We start from the raw sequence: 18750 nt of genomic DNA, 5'->3' as shown, positions 1-18750 counted from the left end.
AGGACAGCAAACATTCCTGATGCTGAACCAACAGAATTCCCCAAGGCAGAAAGAGGATTATTAGAGTGCTACTGTATTCCTGATGCAGCCTTAACAGGGTCTCAAATAATTAGAGCAAGAAATTTCTACTCTTTCCCCAGAATTTTGTCTTAATTAAAGCCAACATACTGTTTTCCTTCTTTAATGTTTGCTGTATGTGTATATTACCTCTCAGTGATTCATTAACGAGGATACTCAGATCTCCTTGGAACCAACTACTGAAAAAAAGTGAACCATTCGATTTTTCTACCAAGGGGGATAATCCTATATTCTTTCACACTATATTTCATCTGCCATGTCCTCACCCATTCAGTCAGTCTGTCTATATGCTTATTACCAATACAGACTGTGAAAGGATGGAGCCGCAGCACTATTCCTGTGGTACCTCACTGGTACTTGCCTCCAAAATTGAAAATGATCAGTTCACTGCTACTCTATTTGCTGCTGTTAACCACTGCTCAATCCACATCTCGAATGCCATGAACTCCAATTTTACCAAAAAGCTGAATGTTTAAATACACCCATCAGCCACCATACCCTTAGATTTTGCGCCAATTAACACCTCAAAAAAGATTGTTAAACTGGATTTCCCTTTCAAAAAACCAATGTTAGGCTTGTTAATTTCCAGCATTTTTTCCTCAGTTGATGTCAAGCTAATGAGCTTACAGGATAACACAGCGACATGGCAAGTGGTACAGCTGTCGTATAGGTCTACAAGCAGTGTTCAATCCAGGTGCTGTGTATGTGAAGTTTACATGGGTTTCATCTGGCTGTTCCAGTTTCCTTCCACTTCTCAACATGTGCTGTTTGGGTAGTTAGTTAGCTAGCTACTGTATGTTACCACTAGTGTAGTAGGTGGAGGCAAAATTTGAGAGGATAAAAGTTAGAAGGAAATAACTGAGGGCATGGGACTGATATGACTGTTCTGGACTCAATGAGAAAAAAAGGGCCTCATTTATGTTGCAAATAATTTAATGTGAATAGTTCTATTGTTTCTCTCTCTCACCTCCCCCCATTAAGGAAACTACATTTACTACTTTCAAATCTCTGTGAACCATTCTAGAACTCATGGATTTTATTTCAAAGATGACAAAAAGGTGCATAGTCTTTCCCAAATGCCACTTCTTTCAAAACCCAAGGAGACAAGTCACTACATAAAGAACAAAGAACAATACAGCACAGTACAGGCCATCGGCCCACAATATCATGCCGACCCTTAAACCCCATATAACCCTCCACCTTAAATTCCTCCATATACCTGTCTAGTAGTCTCTTAAATTTCACTAGTGTATCTGCCTCCACCACTGAGTCAGGTAGTGCATTCCACGCACCAGCCACTCTCTGAGTAAAAAACCTTCCTCTAAAATCCCCCTTGAACTTTCCACCCCTTACCTTAAAACTATGTCCTCTTGTGTTAAGCAGTGGTGCCCTGGGGAAGAGGTGTTGGCTGACCACTTTATCTATTCCTCTTAAGGATTTAAAAACCATTTGTATTATTTTTTTCAATTTAAAAAAAAACTTATGTCATTGAGCTTTTCATTTGTTCTAGATTGGAAATCCTATACTCTTTAGAAGTTTGTTTCTTTACATTAAAATGGAAACAAAAGATGCTTACTTTCTCTGCTACTCCTTAATCCTCAATATAGCCAAGTTTATTGTCATTTCGACCATAGACTGCTGGTACAGTACACAGTAAAAACAAAACAATGTTCCTCCAGGACCCTGGTGCTACATGAAACAACACAAAACTATACTAGACCATGTGAGACAGCACAAGGCTACACTAAACTACATAAAACAACATAAAAACTGCACTAGACTACAGACCTGCACAGGACTACATAAAGTGCACTACAATAATTAATAAACAAGACAATAGGCACAGTAGAGGACAAATTACAATATAATAATAAATTATGTAGATGTCAGTCCAGACTCTTGAGTATTGAGGAGTCTGATGGCTTGGGGGACGAAACTGTTGCACAGTCTGGTCGTGAGATCCTGAATGCTTCGGTACCTTTTCCCAGATGGGAGGAGGGATAAGAGTTTGTATGAGGGTTGTGTGGGGTCCTTCATAATGTCCTTAGCTTTGCGGGTGCAGCGTGTGGTGTAAATGTCTGTAATAGCGGGAATAGAGACCTCGATTATCTTCTCAGCTGAACTCACTATCCACTGAAGTCTTGTGATCCAAGATTGTGCAATTCCAGAACCAAACAGTGATGCAGCTGCTCAGGATGTTCTCGATACATCCTCTATAGAATGTGGTGGGGGGGTGGGGGGGTGGGAGATGGGAGATGGACTTTTCTCAGCCTTCGCAGAGAGACGCTGCTGGGCTTTCTTTGCTATGGAGCTGGTGTTGAGGAAACAGGTGAGATTCTCTGTCAGGTGAACACCAAGAAATTTGGTGCACTTAACGATCTCAACGGAGGAGCCGTCAATGTTCAGTATAATTTCCCTCGTTACAATCTTTTCCTTCTGCAGAAATTGTTAAATATTTCTTATGTGTCACAACTCTACTCGTCTTCTTCTTTCCCTATCAATGTCTTAGCCACACACCCTCACCCCACCCACTGTAAAAATTTCAGATCTTCAGACTTAATTCTTCTTTCCTTTTCAATATCTGAGCCACACACCCTCCCCTTGCATCTGCTGAACTGAAAACTTGCAAATCCTTAGGTTTACCTATTTTTCCCTTGTACTACCTGGGATGAAATTATCTGTATGGATGGCATGCAAAACAAAAATTTTCACTGAACCTTGGTATACTTGACACTAAAATACCAATATACTGGTATTCTTAGCAAGGCTTTTCTTTGAATCTAATACCTTTTCAATTCCTCTTGATCAGCATATTTCCTGCATGTTTTCTTTTCTCTCCTTTAAAGGATATCAATGTGTAAAACTTAGATCAATACTTTAAATTAACTAGTAATAGTTTACTGTCACATCTTTTGATGTGATTTCATTTACCATAATATACCAAAAAAGTGCCTCATAAAATTTTGCAGTTTGCTTCATTCAAATAAATAGATCAATTAAAGTATATATGTATATTAAATAAATTAAAAATACACAGAAATAATATATTTTTAAAATAAGTGAAGTAGTGTTCATAGATTCAATGTCCGTTTAGAGATAGTATGGCAGAGGGGAAGAAGCTGTTCCTGAATCGCTGAGTGAGTGCCTTCAGGCTTCTGGATCTCCTACCTGAGGGTAACAATCCTGGGTGATGGGGGACCTTGATAATGGACGCCGCCTTTCTGAGGCACTACTCCTTGAAGATACCTTGGGTACTGCGGAGGCTAGTACCCAGGATGGAGATGACTAATTTTATCCTTTGTAGCTTCTTTCGGTCCTGTGCAGTAGCGTTCCCAACACCCACCACCCCCCGTAACAGACAGTGATGCAGCCTGTCAGAATGCTCTCCATGGTACATCTATAGAAGTTTGAGTGTTTTTATTGACAAACCATATCTCTTCAAACTCCTAATGAAATATAACCACTGACTTGCCTTCTTTTTAGCTGCATCAACATGTTGGGACTAAGTTAGATCAGTGGTCCTCAACCACCAAGCTGCAAAGCATGTGCTATCGGGTCGCGAGGAAACGATATGAGTCAGCTGCACCTTTCCACACTCCCTGTTGAACTTGAACGCATGCAAGGTCATTAGTCAGTCATTAACCTGCAACTACTCGATGAACAAAAAAACAAACGTCGCTTGAGTTTCTTTGGAAGAGGTGGTAGGGACATAAAAGGCCTAACGATGATGATAACGCAGAAACAGTGGAGGCCGAAACTGTGAAAAGAAAAGCTTCCTTGAACAGAAAATACGACGAGTCGTACATAAAATATGGCTTTAATGTGACCGGTGACTCGCACGCTCCAAGCCCCCTGTGTGAGATCTGTGGAGACAAGTTGTCTAATGAAGCAATAAAGCCCTCAAAACTGCTCAGCTTCTTGAGTCCAAGCATCCTGTACTTAAAGACTTAAGACAAACTCTTTGAGGTTTTTCTGAGCAGAAAAAATGTGAGCAAGCGAGACAGAAGCAAGTTCTGAGAGCCACCACCTCCGCAAATGCTGCTGCTTTGACAGCATCGTGCTTATACTTGTGCGATTTTCACTTCTGTGTCGCTCTACGCCTTAGTGAGCACGCATTGGTGTGCGCCAAAATGCTAGTTGGCGGTGGGGTTTCTATGCCACTGTGTTGAGTTTCTTCATGAGAGACATGGACGAGGAAATGCATTTCAAATATTTTCGCTTCAGTAGGTAGATTTGACGATTTGGTTCATCTATTTCACATTGGTGTACAGACATGGCGGAGAAGCAGCAACCAGAAATGAGTAGGAGGAAATGCGATGCTACCAAGCAGACCAATCACAGTTATTGTGGTCTGCGTCACCGTGACGTGCAAGTTACTTTTTTGGGGAGGTGCATGTCACCCTACGGCATAGGGTACGCGGTTCCGAAGGCATAGATGTGACACACAACTATAAATCAGCCTTAAGTGGCTAACCGTATTGCTAAGGCTGCTGCCAAGGACATGTGCCATGAACTGTTGGGAGAAGCTGCAGCTAACAAGATGGTACAGCCTTCTCTTTCAGGGAAAAAGTCACTACTGGCAGCACACTTCAGTGACGAGGAGAGGATAGCAAAACTCGCTTATCTGTGTGACATCTTCAACCTGCTCAATGAACTCAATCTGTCACTTCAGGGGAGAATGACAATTGTCTTCCAAGTTGGCAGATGAAGTTTCTGCTTTCAAAGCCAAACTGGAACTATGGGGATGGCAAGTGGACAGGGGCATATTTGACATGTTCCCAACATTAGGTGGGATTTTGGGAGAGACTGAGGCTGCACTGTCCTTCTCACAGCTGGTGTGCGATCACCTATCTTTGTTGTCGACAGAATTCGTGTGTTACTTCCCAACTGCAAGTGACCCAAGACGTGCTAAGGAATGGGTCTGTGACCCATTTGTGAATGTCCCTGGTGAATCATCTATATCAGCGTGGGAAGAAGATCAACTCCTTGAGCTTGCAAATGACGGTGGGCTGAAAATTATGTTTGACATAACACCTCTGCCTGCATTCTGGATCAAAGTCGAGGCTGAATATCTTGAGATACCCAATAAAGCACTGAAAACGTTGCTTCCATTTCCAACATTGTATCTCTGCGAAGCGGGGTATTCTGCAATGAATGCAACGAAAACTAAATTGCAGAATAGACTGGACATAAGGAACCCCCTTCAAGTATCGCTGTCTCCCATCACCCTTTGATGGGACTGTCTTGTTGCAGGGAAACAAGCCCAGGGTTCCAATTGATTCAGCGATATTGGTGTGTTGCAATTATTTTATTTGTTCATATGAGGAAAATATGTGCTGTGTGATTAATATTAAATTTGTTAGATAAACCCTTTTAGAAATGAAATTGAGTGTATTAGCCACTTATAAGTGACTTATAGTTGGCTTATCACCTATATTCCGGTTGTGATTAACACCCGCACCCTCCCCCCCCCCCCCCCCCCACCCATCAGCCGGTCCACAAGAATATTGTCAATATTAAACCAGTCCATGGCACAAAAAAGTTTGGTGACCCCTGGATTAGATTAAGGATATTGATACTGACACCCAGGAACTTGAAAATGCTCATTCTGTTCACTTCCGATCCCTCTATAAGAATTAGTTCGTGTTTCTGCATTTTACCCTTCATGAAGTCCACAATCAGCTTTCCTCTTACTGACATTGAGTGCAAGGTTGTTGCTGTGACACCACTCATCTAGCTGATATATCTTGCTCCTGTACATCTTCTTATTTCCATCTGAGATTCTACCAACAATGATTGCACCATCAGCAAATTTACAGATGGTATTTGAGTTATGCCTAGTCACACAGTCATGGGCATAGAGAGAGTAGGGCAGTGGGCTAAGCACACACCCAAGGTGCATCAGTGTTGATCGTCAATGAGGAGGAAATAGTATCACCACTCCACACAGATTGTGATCTTACTGTTCGGAAGTCAAGAATCCAATACAGAGGAAGGTCCACAAAGGACTAGATTCTGTAACTTATCAATCAGGATTGTGGGAATGATGGTGCTAAATGGTGAGCTATAGTCAACGAACAGCATTGTGACATAAATGTTTGTATTATCCAGGTGATGTAATGCCACATGAAGAGCCACCGAGATTACATCTACCACAGACCTATTGTAGCGATAGGCAAGTTGCAGTGGGTCCAGGTCCTTGCTGAAGCAGGAGTTCATCCTAGCCAGACCAACCTCTCAAAGCATTTCATCACCGTAGACGTGAGTGCTACTGGACAAGCCATTACGGAAGCTCACACTACTCTTCTTAGGTACTGGTATAATTGTTGCCTTTTTGAAGCAGGTGAAGCAGATCTCACCTCCAACAGTAGCAGTAAGAGGTTGAAAAGTGGCCAATTCTTCCACCAGTTGGTTGGTACTCTTATCAGGTACTCCATCGGGGCATGCCACCTTGCAAGGATTGACAGCCTAACATTGGTCTCTGAGACAATCATTGGATCATCGGGTACAGCAGGGATCTTCACAGCTGCAGTTATATTCTCCCTTTCAAGGCTGGCATAGAAGATGTTGAGCCCATCTGATAGTGAAGCATTGCTGCCATTCATTATATTGAGTTTTGCTTTGTAGGAGGTAATGTCTTGCAAACCTGTCAGAGTTATCATGCATCCATTGTCACCTCCAACCTTGCTCAGAATTGCCTCTTCGCCCTTGAAATAGCCCTCCACAAGTCATACCCTGTTTCCTAGTACAGACCTGGGTCACCAGACTTAAATGTCTCAAATCCAGCATTCAGCAGATGACATACCTCCTGGTACATCCACAGATTTGGTTTGGGCACGTACAGCAAGTTTTCATAGGCACACACTCATCCACACAGGCTTTAATGATATCAGTAACAACTGTGGCATACTCATCCAGATTCAAAGATGAATCCCTGAATACAAGCCAGTCCACTGATTCAAAACAGTCACACAAGCGTTCTTGTGCTTCCCTTGGCCATACCTTCTTGGTTCTCACTTCTGGTGCTACAGTCTTCAGTTTCTGCCTCTTCTCAGGGAGAGGAAGTACAGCCAGGTGATTAGACTTCCCAAAGTGAGGGTGTGGAATAGCACAGTAAACATTCTTAGTGGTGGTATAACAATGGTCCATTGTGTTGTTTCCTCCAGTACTACAAGTGATTTGTTGATGATAATTATTTAGTCATTTTTTTAGGCTGGCCTAGTTAAAAAACCCCCAAAATGATGAAGATATCAGAGTATGCTGTTTCATGCATGTTTATCCCAATGCTCAGATCATCTAAAGCCTGTTTGACATTGGCCTGAGGTGGAATGTACACGGCTACCAACATGATCACAAAAATCTCCTGCAGCAGGTCAAATGAAAGGCACTTATTTAGAGATATTCCAGGTCTGGTAAGCAGAATTAGGACAATACTGATATATTTGTGCACCAAGAGTTGACCATGAGGCATACACCTCCGTCTCTGCTTTTGAGAGACTTGACAGTCCTATCCTGATGGTGTATAGTGAACCTGTCAGTCTGAATCGCTGCGTCCGGTACAGAAGGGGTTAACCAGGATTCTATGAAACAAAGGATGCAGGTGGTCCTAATGTCCCTTTGAAACAGCACCCTAGTTCAGAGATCTTCAATTTTGTTACTAAGGACTATATGTTTGCCAGCAAGGTAAATTGGTCTTGGGACTCTAAAACCCCATTTCCTTAAACACACTTCTATCCCTGACCTACAACCATGTTTCCTACATGGAATGCGCCAAGTACAGCCACAGTTGGCATTGCTTTCATCGGTTTTAAAGCAGTGATAGTTTATTCAACTGCATAAAGATATCTTTATTATCTATACAGACCTTGGAAGCAGTTGTGATTCTCAGCTGTATCAGGCTGAAACAAGAATATTTAACCATATCTGACCTCTGCTGCTTGAGATCGCCAGTTCATAAGGCATCAAGTTCAACTGACTGGCCTAATTCACTGGCAATTTTTGAGAAATTAAATACAAATATCATCAATTGAAGGTCTATGTCCAAACTGCAGAATGGTTATGTGCAGCCAATCATCTGTAGTTGTCACAGCCAGAATACAACTTGTGGAGCAGTACCAGCTTTTACACTGAAAATGGCAAGCCTACCTCCAGAACTGGTCGACACCTACTTCAGCCTTAGCACTTGTCAAAATTGCTATAAGATTTTGAATATCTGTGAGTCATTTTGGCATTCAAAAGCATTGGAAAACCTTCTGAAGCGTTGACAATTACATTAATTTAAATATATTTAATCATTTGCTTCAAAAACTTAAATTGCCTGAAACGTTCCTATCTGTTTCAAAATGGGTGAATTTGTGAAACATGATGCAGTTTTAGGAGGTTAAGCGAGTGCTGAAAGGAGTTTTTCTATCAGAACATAAGTCAGAAATGATAGGACCCTGGATCTTCCCTTAAGTTTAAGACCTGAAAATTCCCGTGGGTGAGTGCCAAACTGTCAAGGTACCTTTGTCATGTTAGAAAGTTATGTACTGCTCCTGTAGAAACTTCTCTTAATAGAAGATTCTGGAGCAGTAGAATGGCTAGTGTTTCATTACTATTACTATCAATTCATTACTATCCTCTAATGGTAATAACCTGTATTTCTATCTAAAGGCAACTACCATTGTAAACTTTTTTGAAAGTTTATATGTGGCACCACTGGAAAGACCAGCATTAAACAGGCATTCACTATTTGTTTTTAATAAGATTGAGGTAAAGCCCCATTTTAAATTCCTGCAGTCTTTATGTGGAAGACATTATCACCATATTGCAAGTCAAGCTTAAGTTATTTTGAAGCTGCAATGATACATTTTCTGGCCAGAAGTGCACTTAACTTGAAGTTGAGTCAGTGACAAATAAGGCAACTGCAATGTTAGCATTCATTTCAAGAGGACTAGTATATAAAAAAGGATGTAATGCTGAGGTTTTATAAGGCATTGATCAGACTGCACAGAATACTGGTAGCAGTTCTGGACCTCTTATCAGAGAAAGGATGTACTGGCATTGGAGGGGGTCCAGAGAAGGTTCATGAGAATAGTCCTGGGAATGAAAGGGTTAACATATAAAGAACATTTGATGGCTCTGAGGCTGTATGCAATGGTGCTTAGAAAAATGAAACCTATCAAATACTGAATGGCCTAACTAAAGTGAATGTGAAGAGGATGATTCCTATTGTGGATGAGGCTCGGAACAGAGGGTATAACCTCAAAATTAAAGGGCATCCCTTTAGAACAGGGAATGAGGAGGAATTTCTTTAACAAGAGGGTAGTGAATCATTGCAACAGATGTCTGTAAAGGCCAAACCATTGGGTTTATTTAAAGTGCAAGTTGATATGTTTTTGATTAGTGAAGGAGGGAGATTGTGGTTGAGGCGATAATAAATCAGGCTTGTTGAAATGGAATGGTAAAGCAGTCTTAATTGGTCAAATAGCCCAATTCTGCTCCTGTCTTAGGGTCTTACTGTGATGTTGCACTTTATCATTTACTTGCACAGCATTTTTTCCAGTAGCTTTTACAGTTATTGTTTTACTTTAGTCAAGCTCATTGTACTGTGTAATGATTTGATCTGTATGAACAGCATGCAAGTCAAACTTTTCACTGTATCTAGGCACATGTGATAATAATAAACCAACACCAATAAAGTGACAATCAATTTGTCTGTAATGACCAAATCAAAAGGAAGATGCCAATGGTGAAAATTTTGGGTAACTTATGAGATCTATAGAAAACTATTCATTCAGAACTGCAGATGAAGTATCTCCACTTTAAAGCCTAATTATTGCCCAGCTATTGGAGATTTCCCTTTAATAGACTGCTTATAACTTAGTGTACCTAATATTTTTCCAGAAGCTATTCTAAAAGTTATCGTACCATAATCAAGGTTTCATAGATATCCTCCACTGCAAATGACCTAAGTACTTGGGTTGGTTCAGTTACTGTAGCTGACTAAAGCCAGCTACCTTGCTGGGCCAGGAAATTACTAATCAAGAAAGTTACCATGTATAGAAACTCCTATGTCCTTGCTTTTTATGTTATTGCCATCCTGGCTCACATTTGCCAAACAGCATCTTAGAATTAAGAAACACTACACGTGCAATTAATTATATTACTGAGATAACTCTTTAGGAAAGAACTGCAACTACTGGAAAAGATATGGAGGACCAAATTTATCATAAAACTGCAGAGATGTGCAAAAGCCATAGTGTAATGATAATGGAGAACTTCAATCATACAAACATGAACCAGGATAGCTACTGGAAAAAATATTAATTATGCCAAGTTATATTCAGTCTATTAAAATGCAAGTTTCAATAACTGGACAATAATTAGGCTTTAAAGTGGAGCTATTTCATCTGCAATTCAGGGTACAGAAGAAATGGGGTAACACAGAAATAACATAGAATAGTACAGCACATTACAGGCCCTTCGGCCCACAATGTTGTGCCGACCCTCAAACCCTGCCTCCCATATAACCCCCCACCTTAAATTCCTTCATATACCTGTCTAGTAGTCTCTTAAATTTCACTAGTGCATCTGCCTCCACCGATTCAGATCTTATCATTCACAAGGAGATAAAACGTGACCTCAATGCAAGTCATAAATGATGGATCATCATAAAAGTAAGATTTGCAAGTGCAAACAGGGAAAGCCAATGGCAACAGTGTTCTATATGTACCAAAATGTTAGGAACGCAATTTTAATTGGCTAGAGGAAAAAAAAGACTTTAGTGGGACACTTCTGAACAACTAGCATATGTTGTTTATGATCTTTTCTACTGGCATCCACATTACCATTGCAAATAAATTTACTGAAGACTACTAGACTAACTGCTGCCTAATCCATCTCATTACCTTCAATTTCCTGGCTTCAAAATAAAAATGGAGTTGGAAATATAGCTACAAAATAATGATAAAGATCTGAAGGCTCGTCAGGAAAAAACCTTGAAATCTGACAATCTCCAACCAACAGCATTTGGACTCTGCTCCCTCCATGAAGTCCACATAATTAGTACATTACCTTCTCCAAAAGAAAAGACCAGGCCAAATTTTACAAGAATGATCACAAAAACCTAGCAAATGCTAGGTATGTTTGGACTGGAAACTCCATCATAGATCAAAGGAAAAAATAAATAAAAATAAATCAGTCCACAGGACCCTGAACCTGATAGCAAAGGGCCAAGAAAATTCATGACCTAAAGAACATCAGATTGGTCTTGCTGCTAAAGGAAAGATGCCATTAGGATGAAAAATGTGATCCTGATCATGGTGGTGTGGGTGGTGGGGGCTAAGCAGCTACTGCACCTTTGCCCAAGGGTGACCTGCAGGATAGCGGAGGAAAGGAGGGCTTTAAACCTCCTTTGGTAGGGATTTATCTTCATCCCTCCACCCATTTCCTTCAGCAGGAGCCTCAAATCACAAATGCCATGTGTGCAAAACCCTATAAATCCAAATTCACTGGTGGCATAAACAAATCAATTAAAGGTTTCTTCGCCAAATAGACGTTCTTAGCCTGAGGGCACAAATCACACACAATAGGTTCCAATCCACAGCCCATGTCATCTGCTTGCCCCATAACAGATACTGAAATTTCATTAAAACAAGAGATTTCTAGGTAGATGATGGAAACAATCTAAGATATTCTCAAAATCGTTTCCAAAAAATTCATGGGAATCTTCAGCTCATGAGGGCTTAAAATGAAGAATCATTTGGGAAGGTACTGAGAATTTCAAGACCCAATTTCAGGAACAATGTATCCCTTCCCAAACATCAGCTTCTCCCTTGTATGTGGCACCCTCTGCTGGCTCCAAAATGGCCTCACTGGTCATCTCAGAACCCCACATAAATAGACTGGGAGCAAGTCATCTTTAGCTCCAAGGGACTACCTGAAAAGAGTAAATTACCGTGGGACCTTCTTGATATATTTACATGCACTAAATAAATGGAAGCAGTACACAAGTGGTTTGGAGCCAACTTTATTTGGTGTTGCTCCTTGGAAATTTTGTAATTCCAAATGTTATAAAAAAAATAATCCCCAAAACAGCATTATTTCTAAAATTAGAAATTATACACAATTTAGTGCAATATGAGGAACCTCATGCATCACTGAAGCAGCGTAGCTTTATGTAACAGACTACCAAAAATCAGCCAGACATTAATAACAAATTCATGTGATATGAAACTTTGTGAAGGTTACAACTGACTTAGCATTTTCCCAAATGAAGTCCACATTATATCAACACCATATCTGCCAGAGGCATAGTCAAAAACATCCTTCAGGCCTCATGATCATGGGCATTTTGAATATCTTGAATGATCTTAGATTTGTAGTTTAACCCTCTGATTACTAGCCCCATAACAAGTTTTCAACATTCAACCACAATTGATAATAAATGACAGCTCAACTCACAGTAAGCAAATATTGAGAGGAAAAATTCATCCATGTCCAGAATGAAAGTTAAAACCATGACATTGTTTTTTGGTCTAATAAACATTTTGGCTTCATTAAGAGTACTTTCTGTAAACATTAACTTACACAAAAGCAATTCAGACATTGGTTCATAAGGCGGCAAGATAACAAAGTATACCATATTTTCCAAGTAAGTGTATTTATTAAACACAAAACCATTTTATTCCCAATTTATCTATCAAGCTAACATACAAATTCCCGAAGAATTGGATAATTTAAATTAGTTCAAAAATAAATTGTTTTGGGGTAAAAACAATTTCAAAGGAACTACTTAAATAACAATGCAAAGTAAAAATTAAGAGTTTAGAAAATAAATATTAGCTAATTTGAGTTAAATGTCTCCAAATCAAGAGGTTTAGACTAATCTGTTTCAGTTTAGAAATTATATTGTAATGAAACTTTACTAAGCCTCTCAATGTACATGCAGAACACCCTCAGAAATACATCCTGGACCACAAAATATTGCAGAAACACTAGAAGATAATAGTTGAGTTGGAATAATTGCTGGCCAAATTAAAGCTCTTGAAAACTATTTTTGGCAAAACACATTTTCCTTCATTATTTTCAACCAAACATTTCTCTCCCCTATTGCAATTAATTACATTGGTATTTCAAAGAATAACTGTGATAACTTGCAACTACATTATATTCCTAAAGCAATAAAATGTTTCAAGGTATCTCACTTTATGGCTCCCCTCCAACTTCAAATATTTCAGCAGTGAAGTAGCATCATGCCTTAAAACAAACTTACCTCTTTCCTCCATTTCTCCTGATAATCTTTGTTGTGCTTTTCAATTTGTAATGTGTAGATGCAGATTCATTCAACACCTTTTTTGGGACATCAATAGCAAGCTCAGTTTTTTTCAGTGATACAGTTCTTGTCTGATGGTTTGAAGATCTAGTCTTATAAGAGTCCTGTGACTTCCACTGATAAAGTGATTTTGAAGGGGAAACAGCTTCCATTGCTTTCCAACGGTACTTGCTTGACAAGCCACCTATTTTCTGACAGCTTGTGGCCTTTTTATGTTTTCCTGCAGATCTAACTCCTGGATCTAGACTGAGTGCTGTACTACTGCTTCCCGCAACGCATTTTACAGTACTTTTAACCAACCTTGGTGAAACAGACTTTCGTGCCAACTCAGTGGACTTCATGGACTGGTTTAACTGAGCGGTGCTAGAAACCCAAACATACTTTGCTTTCCTACCCTTACCCATACGGTTACAGAGAGGAGTACTGGCCCTTTGTTTCTTATGTACTCGAAGTGACAAAGGGAATTTTGATTTTAAAGAGATACCAATCACATTTGTTGTTTGAAGCTGAGAAGCACAGGGAGAGGCTGTTTCAATGACTCTGTTCAGAGTCTCATTCTGGCACCTATGTGGTGAAGAATCTATATTCAGATCTGATCCTTTCTGCCATGTATATTTAGATATTTTAATTGGGGAAGTACTAAACAGCACTTGGTCTAGAGGATTTGAAGCATTCTGAACTTTTGCTGACTTTATAGAATCATTTTTGTTGTGCTCAGCCAAGTCAGCAATTTTATTCATCCCTGTAGGTCTATGCAACTTTTCTATTGATATCTCAAGGTCTGTGCGAACACCACTATTTGACTCCATGACTTGTGGGAATTTACCCTCTTCCTGAGCAGTCTCACTAGCAATGCCATGAACCTTACTCTTCAGATAGGTTTTCTGAAGTGTATACTTTGATGCTTCAAATGTTGCAATAGTACTTGTCTCCATATATGGGGTTTTAGTAGAACAATGCGCCAACGTAGTGCAACAATTATAAGAAGCACTCCCCTTGATATTTCCTGATGCTTCAAGTGACTTTTTCTTTTCTATAATCTGGGAATTTCTTTCCTCTTCTTGCTTTGATGCACTTCTCACAGTAGACACATTGGAAGAGATTAACTTTGCGCCATCCATTACATTCATTTTCCTGGTCATTTTCACTTTATCCAGCTTTGCCTTCAGTCCTAACAGCTTATCTTTCTTCACTGCAAGCTGAGAATTCATGTCCAACAAAGACTGTGCTCGGGGATTTGCTTGAACTTCTCCGTCTGACTTGACAACCAAGTTGCCATCTCCTGACACAGTCGTTTTCACCATGCATTTTCTAACAGTATTCTGCTCACGTACTCCAGCAGGCATTATGTGGCCTCGAGGAACATTAAATGTCTCACCAACTGTATCAACAGGCTTCTTATTTACTAGAGAGTATTTTGTTCGCCATGAGCTACTGGATTCGGACCCATGATGTAGTGGCACTTTTTGTGGGCAAACAGATGTGAATTTAGGGTTGCTTTTTGCCCATGGCCCTTGCCCGTGTGCACTACAAGATGCTGGAACTGCAGGAACATCTCCATGAACATTCTTATGGTTTGTTATAAGAGCTGCAGGGGTTGAAAGGAAAAAGAAGCAATTAATCCAAATGATTGCACCAATACTTGTAGTATAGTAGAGGACTACGCCAGAATTGAAATTATTACATTTTCAACTGTCTCAACTTAATGCACAATAAAAATCCATAAAGGACCAAGTAAACACAACAAATATATTACATAACATCAAAAACAACAAATTTATTAATTAATTTTCAGTTAATTCAATATGCTGTTGTTATATCAATGTATTCCCATTATTTGGTTACCAATTAAGTTTTGGAACATGGATATTTTCCCAGCATTACAACAATGACAAGAACATCTATTTCACAATAATTCTTACACTCAAATGGTGAGATAATGGTGAAATAATTGAAATCTGCAATATGCCAAGTTCCTCCCTGCCACCAACCCCAGATAGATATAGGCACAGACATTAACACACCAGGAACCTAAATTTTGTTCAAGTCCTAAAGTAAGACTTGGACTCAGTACCTCCATTCAAAAACAACCATACAAAGCAAGTTCCTTTCAATCTAGCTAACAGCTGTATGAAGGGACCAAGAACCTTCCATCAGTTTGACTCAAAGGTATCACTACATTACTGAAGTTAAGCCATATTCCAGAGATAATGTAAACATGAGGAAATCTGCAGATGCTGGAAATTCAAGCAACACACACAAAATGCTGGTGGAACGCAGGAGGTCAGGCAGCATCTACAGGAAGAAGCACTGTTGACGTTTCAGGCCAAGACCCTGTTTCATTCCTGACGAAGGGTCTTGGCCCGAAACATCGACAGTACTTCTTCCTATAGATGCTGCCTGAACTACTGCATTCCACCAGCATTTTGAGTGTTACAGAGATAATACAAGTTGACACTTCATTAAAGTGTTGAAGATGATGTTTCTCAGGTGCCAAATAGAAGTGAGATCCCATCTTTGAAAGATAGATCCCAAAGCATTTTTAAAAACAAACCCAGGGTAGTTCTAGCAAACCTTTGCCTCTCAGCCAGTTCCACCAAAAACAGCCTCAAGCCACTTCTTTCTTTGTCATTTACAGACAACTTTCCACTAAACACTCTAAGCTGTTCTTGGAAATCAGGGGATTTATAACTTTAATTAAAAGATGCCTGCACTGACCACAAGAGTCCACAGTCGATTGCACGATAGCAAATGTGGAATCTTTATTGAAGTGCAGCAAAGATATGCAAAATTTTTATAGGCCTGTGCGTCGAGCAATGAAAACGAAGTTTAGAAAAGCAGAGATTTATCAAAAATATTTAATAAAACTTTGTTAGTGGAAGATGCAGTATGACTGATACTGTTGAATGGGGTAACAAATGTATTAATGAGGACAAAGTGGCTGATTTCACCAACATGGATGTCAGTAAAACATTTTATAAGGTCTGACATGGGGCATTTGTCTCTAAAGGACAAAGCCTGTGGAATCCAAGAAAACTTAGAAAAATTGATCCGAAATTGACCTAGAGGCATAGGGTGAAGGCCATCAGTTGTTTTAGTGTTTGGAAACCTGTGCCAAGTGTGAAACAGTGATCATTGCTGGGGCCCTTACTATCTAAATACACATGAATAATTGGGATATTAATGTAGCAGGTGCCATTAATAAATTTACAGATTTATTGTTGATAGCGAGGGGTAATTGTAGGCTTTAGGACAATATCATTGAGTTAGTAAAATGGAAGAACAATGGCAGATATGATTTAATCTTGATATATAACGTAATGCAATTTAGTAGGATTAATAAGCAAAGGACATACATATGGAATGGTAGGACCTTCGGGAGTAAGAAGGCACAGATGAGCCTTGGTGTACAATTTCAGTGATTCCGGAAGGTGGCAGCAATAGTGAAGAAGTTTGAAATAGGTGATAAATATTTATCATGAGTGTATTAAAACATAGTATCAACAGGTTAACCACGATTCAGGATTCAGTTCTAAGCTAGTAGTTTCTGGGTTTAATTCTTACCATGGAGATCTGAGGTCCAGGCTGACTCTCCAGTGATATCACAAATGCACTGAACAGGCAGAGGTAACATGTAGGATACTTCCCTTCACAAGCCAAGGCTCAGAACGTATAAGCTCATAGAAGTTGGTCCACCTCTGGAATAATGCATGCAGTTCTGGGCATTGTAAAAAGGCCACGATTACACTGGAACAGGTGTTGAGAAGAATCACCAGGTTATTGCTTGAAAAAAGCATTTCACTTTTGTAGGAAGTTTGGATAGGCTGTGATGTTTCAGCATTTTTTATAAAAATTTCAAATAGATAGGCTTTGTTCTGTTTGGGGAAATGGAAGGTAGGGGCAGCGGTGGGGGGCTTGATCCAAGTAGACAGTTGTATGTAGAATAGTTAGAATAATTAGTTTTTTTTTAAAACTTACATAATTTTGCAACTACAAGTAAAACCAACAGCCACAGCTTTAAGGTAAGGGGTAAGAGAATGAGAGAATACAAGAATTCTTATTACTTAGAGCGTGACTACTATCTGGAACATTCTGCTTGAAAGGATAATGATAAAAACGAATGCCTCCATCACATTCATTAATAATACTCCACAATCAGTAATAAAAACTGGATCAACTGATCTTTAGTAGAAAAGAACATTGACCAGGATGAAATAACTTAATTCAGCATCTCTGCCATGGCGTGAAAACTGAAGTCAGCCTGGACTTAAACCTAAAAACTCCTCACTCAGAAATGAAAACCAGTCGCGGATAACACATTGACACCACGTTTTGACATACACATGATAAATACATTTACCATCTATTGTAAAACCAGTCTAGGGGCCCGTGAAACTGACAATTAGCCCAGGGTCATGCCCGCTTTTCTTACAATAAACACATCATGGACGCGGCGATTATTAGCGTCATCAAGATGGTCTTCGCAAACATCCCAGCCAGACTCCAGGTCTAGAGACGGAAGCACATAGCACTCACCAGACAGCAGTCGGATTTGTCTCTCTAACACCGCCCGCTCCTCCATGGTCCTAGCTACTCACGACGACGCCCACGACTCTTCCTTACGTACAACCGAGCCAACATCCCCAAGACGTCATGACGTAAATTCGCCAACGGGTGACCCCGCGTGATTGACACCCTCGTAAACCAGTCCAGAGTGGCAGACGCAACGGCGCTTGATCACCAATTACGTTTGGAATTTGACATCAAGGTGGGCGGTCTCGCGTAATAGAGCTTTGCTGCTAACAAGCAAGTGATGTGTAGGAATAGTCATTGTGGGTGCAAAATTGTCAACAGTGGTCCAGGGATTCAGTCTTTAATCTGTAAAGGGACAATTACCTTTTGACGAGCGTTGGCTCTAAAAGTTCCCTAGTACACTCGAATAGCACTTCGGTTCCCTTTTCATGCCAAAGAACAGGTTCAAAGCTTTTATCGTCGGACGGGTCCTACTTCCAAAGAGTCATTGCTTACCAGTGATGTCCACGCTCAATTTCCTACGTTTGGCCCATACCCCGCTGAGCCCCGCCATCCATGTATTCAACCAAATAATACTATGGTACCGGTTTCGACCACAACAACCTCTGTATGAAAACATTTGCCCTCGTGGCCTTTTAAAACTTTTCCCTCTCACCCAAGTCTATGCTTATTTTAAGTTTCTCTATAAGGCTGCCCTTCATTTTCATACCTTCCATGGAGGAAAGAACAAGTTTGGCTCCCTCTCCCAATACCCTCTAACATGGAAACAATTTTTTTTTTGCAATTTTCATGTTTGACTACATCTTTCCTATAAAAGGGTCACC

The 18750-nt window shown here is 40.0% G+C and overlaps 1 protein-coding gene across 2 annotated transcripts in view; it reads right to left on the bottom strand.

The window, feature by feature from the left end:
* zc3h3 (zinc finger CCCH-type containing 3) overlaps positions 1–18039 on the bottom strand; it is a 280002-nt gene extending 261963 nt beyond the window's left edge. For both annotated transcript variants that reach the window (XM_059974653.1, XM_059974644.1), the window contains exons 1-2: positions 17930–18039; positions 13334–14981 (exon numbers count right to left, since the gene is read on the bottom strand). In XM_059974653.1, coding sequence (XP_059830636.1) covers positions 13334–14981; positions 17930–17975 — 1694 coding nt within the window. In that variant the 5' untranslated portion in view covers positions 17976–18039. The remainder of the gene's footprint in view (positions 1–13333; positions 14982–17929) is intronic.
* Between the last annotated feature and the right edge of the window lie 711 nt (positions 18040–18750).

Source organism: Hypanus sabinus, chromosome 1 (genome assembly GCF_030144855.1).
Source record: "Hypanus sabinus isolate sHypSab1 chromosome 1, sHypSab1.hap1, whole genome shotgun sequence".
Classification (NCBI taxonomy): Eukaryota; Metazoa; Chordata; class Chondrichthyes; order Myliobatiformes; family Dasyatidae; genus Hypanus; species Hypanus sabinus.
This window is presented reverse-complemented; position numbering and strand designations above follow the sequence as displayed.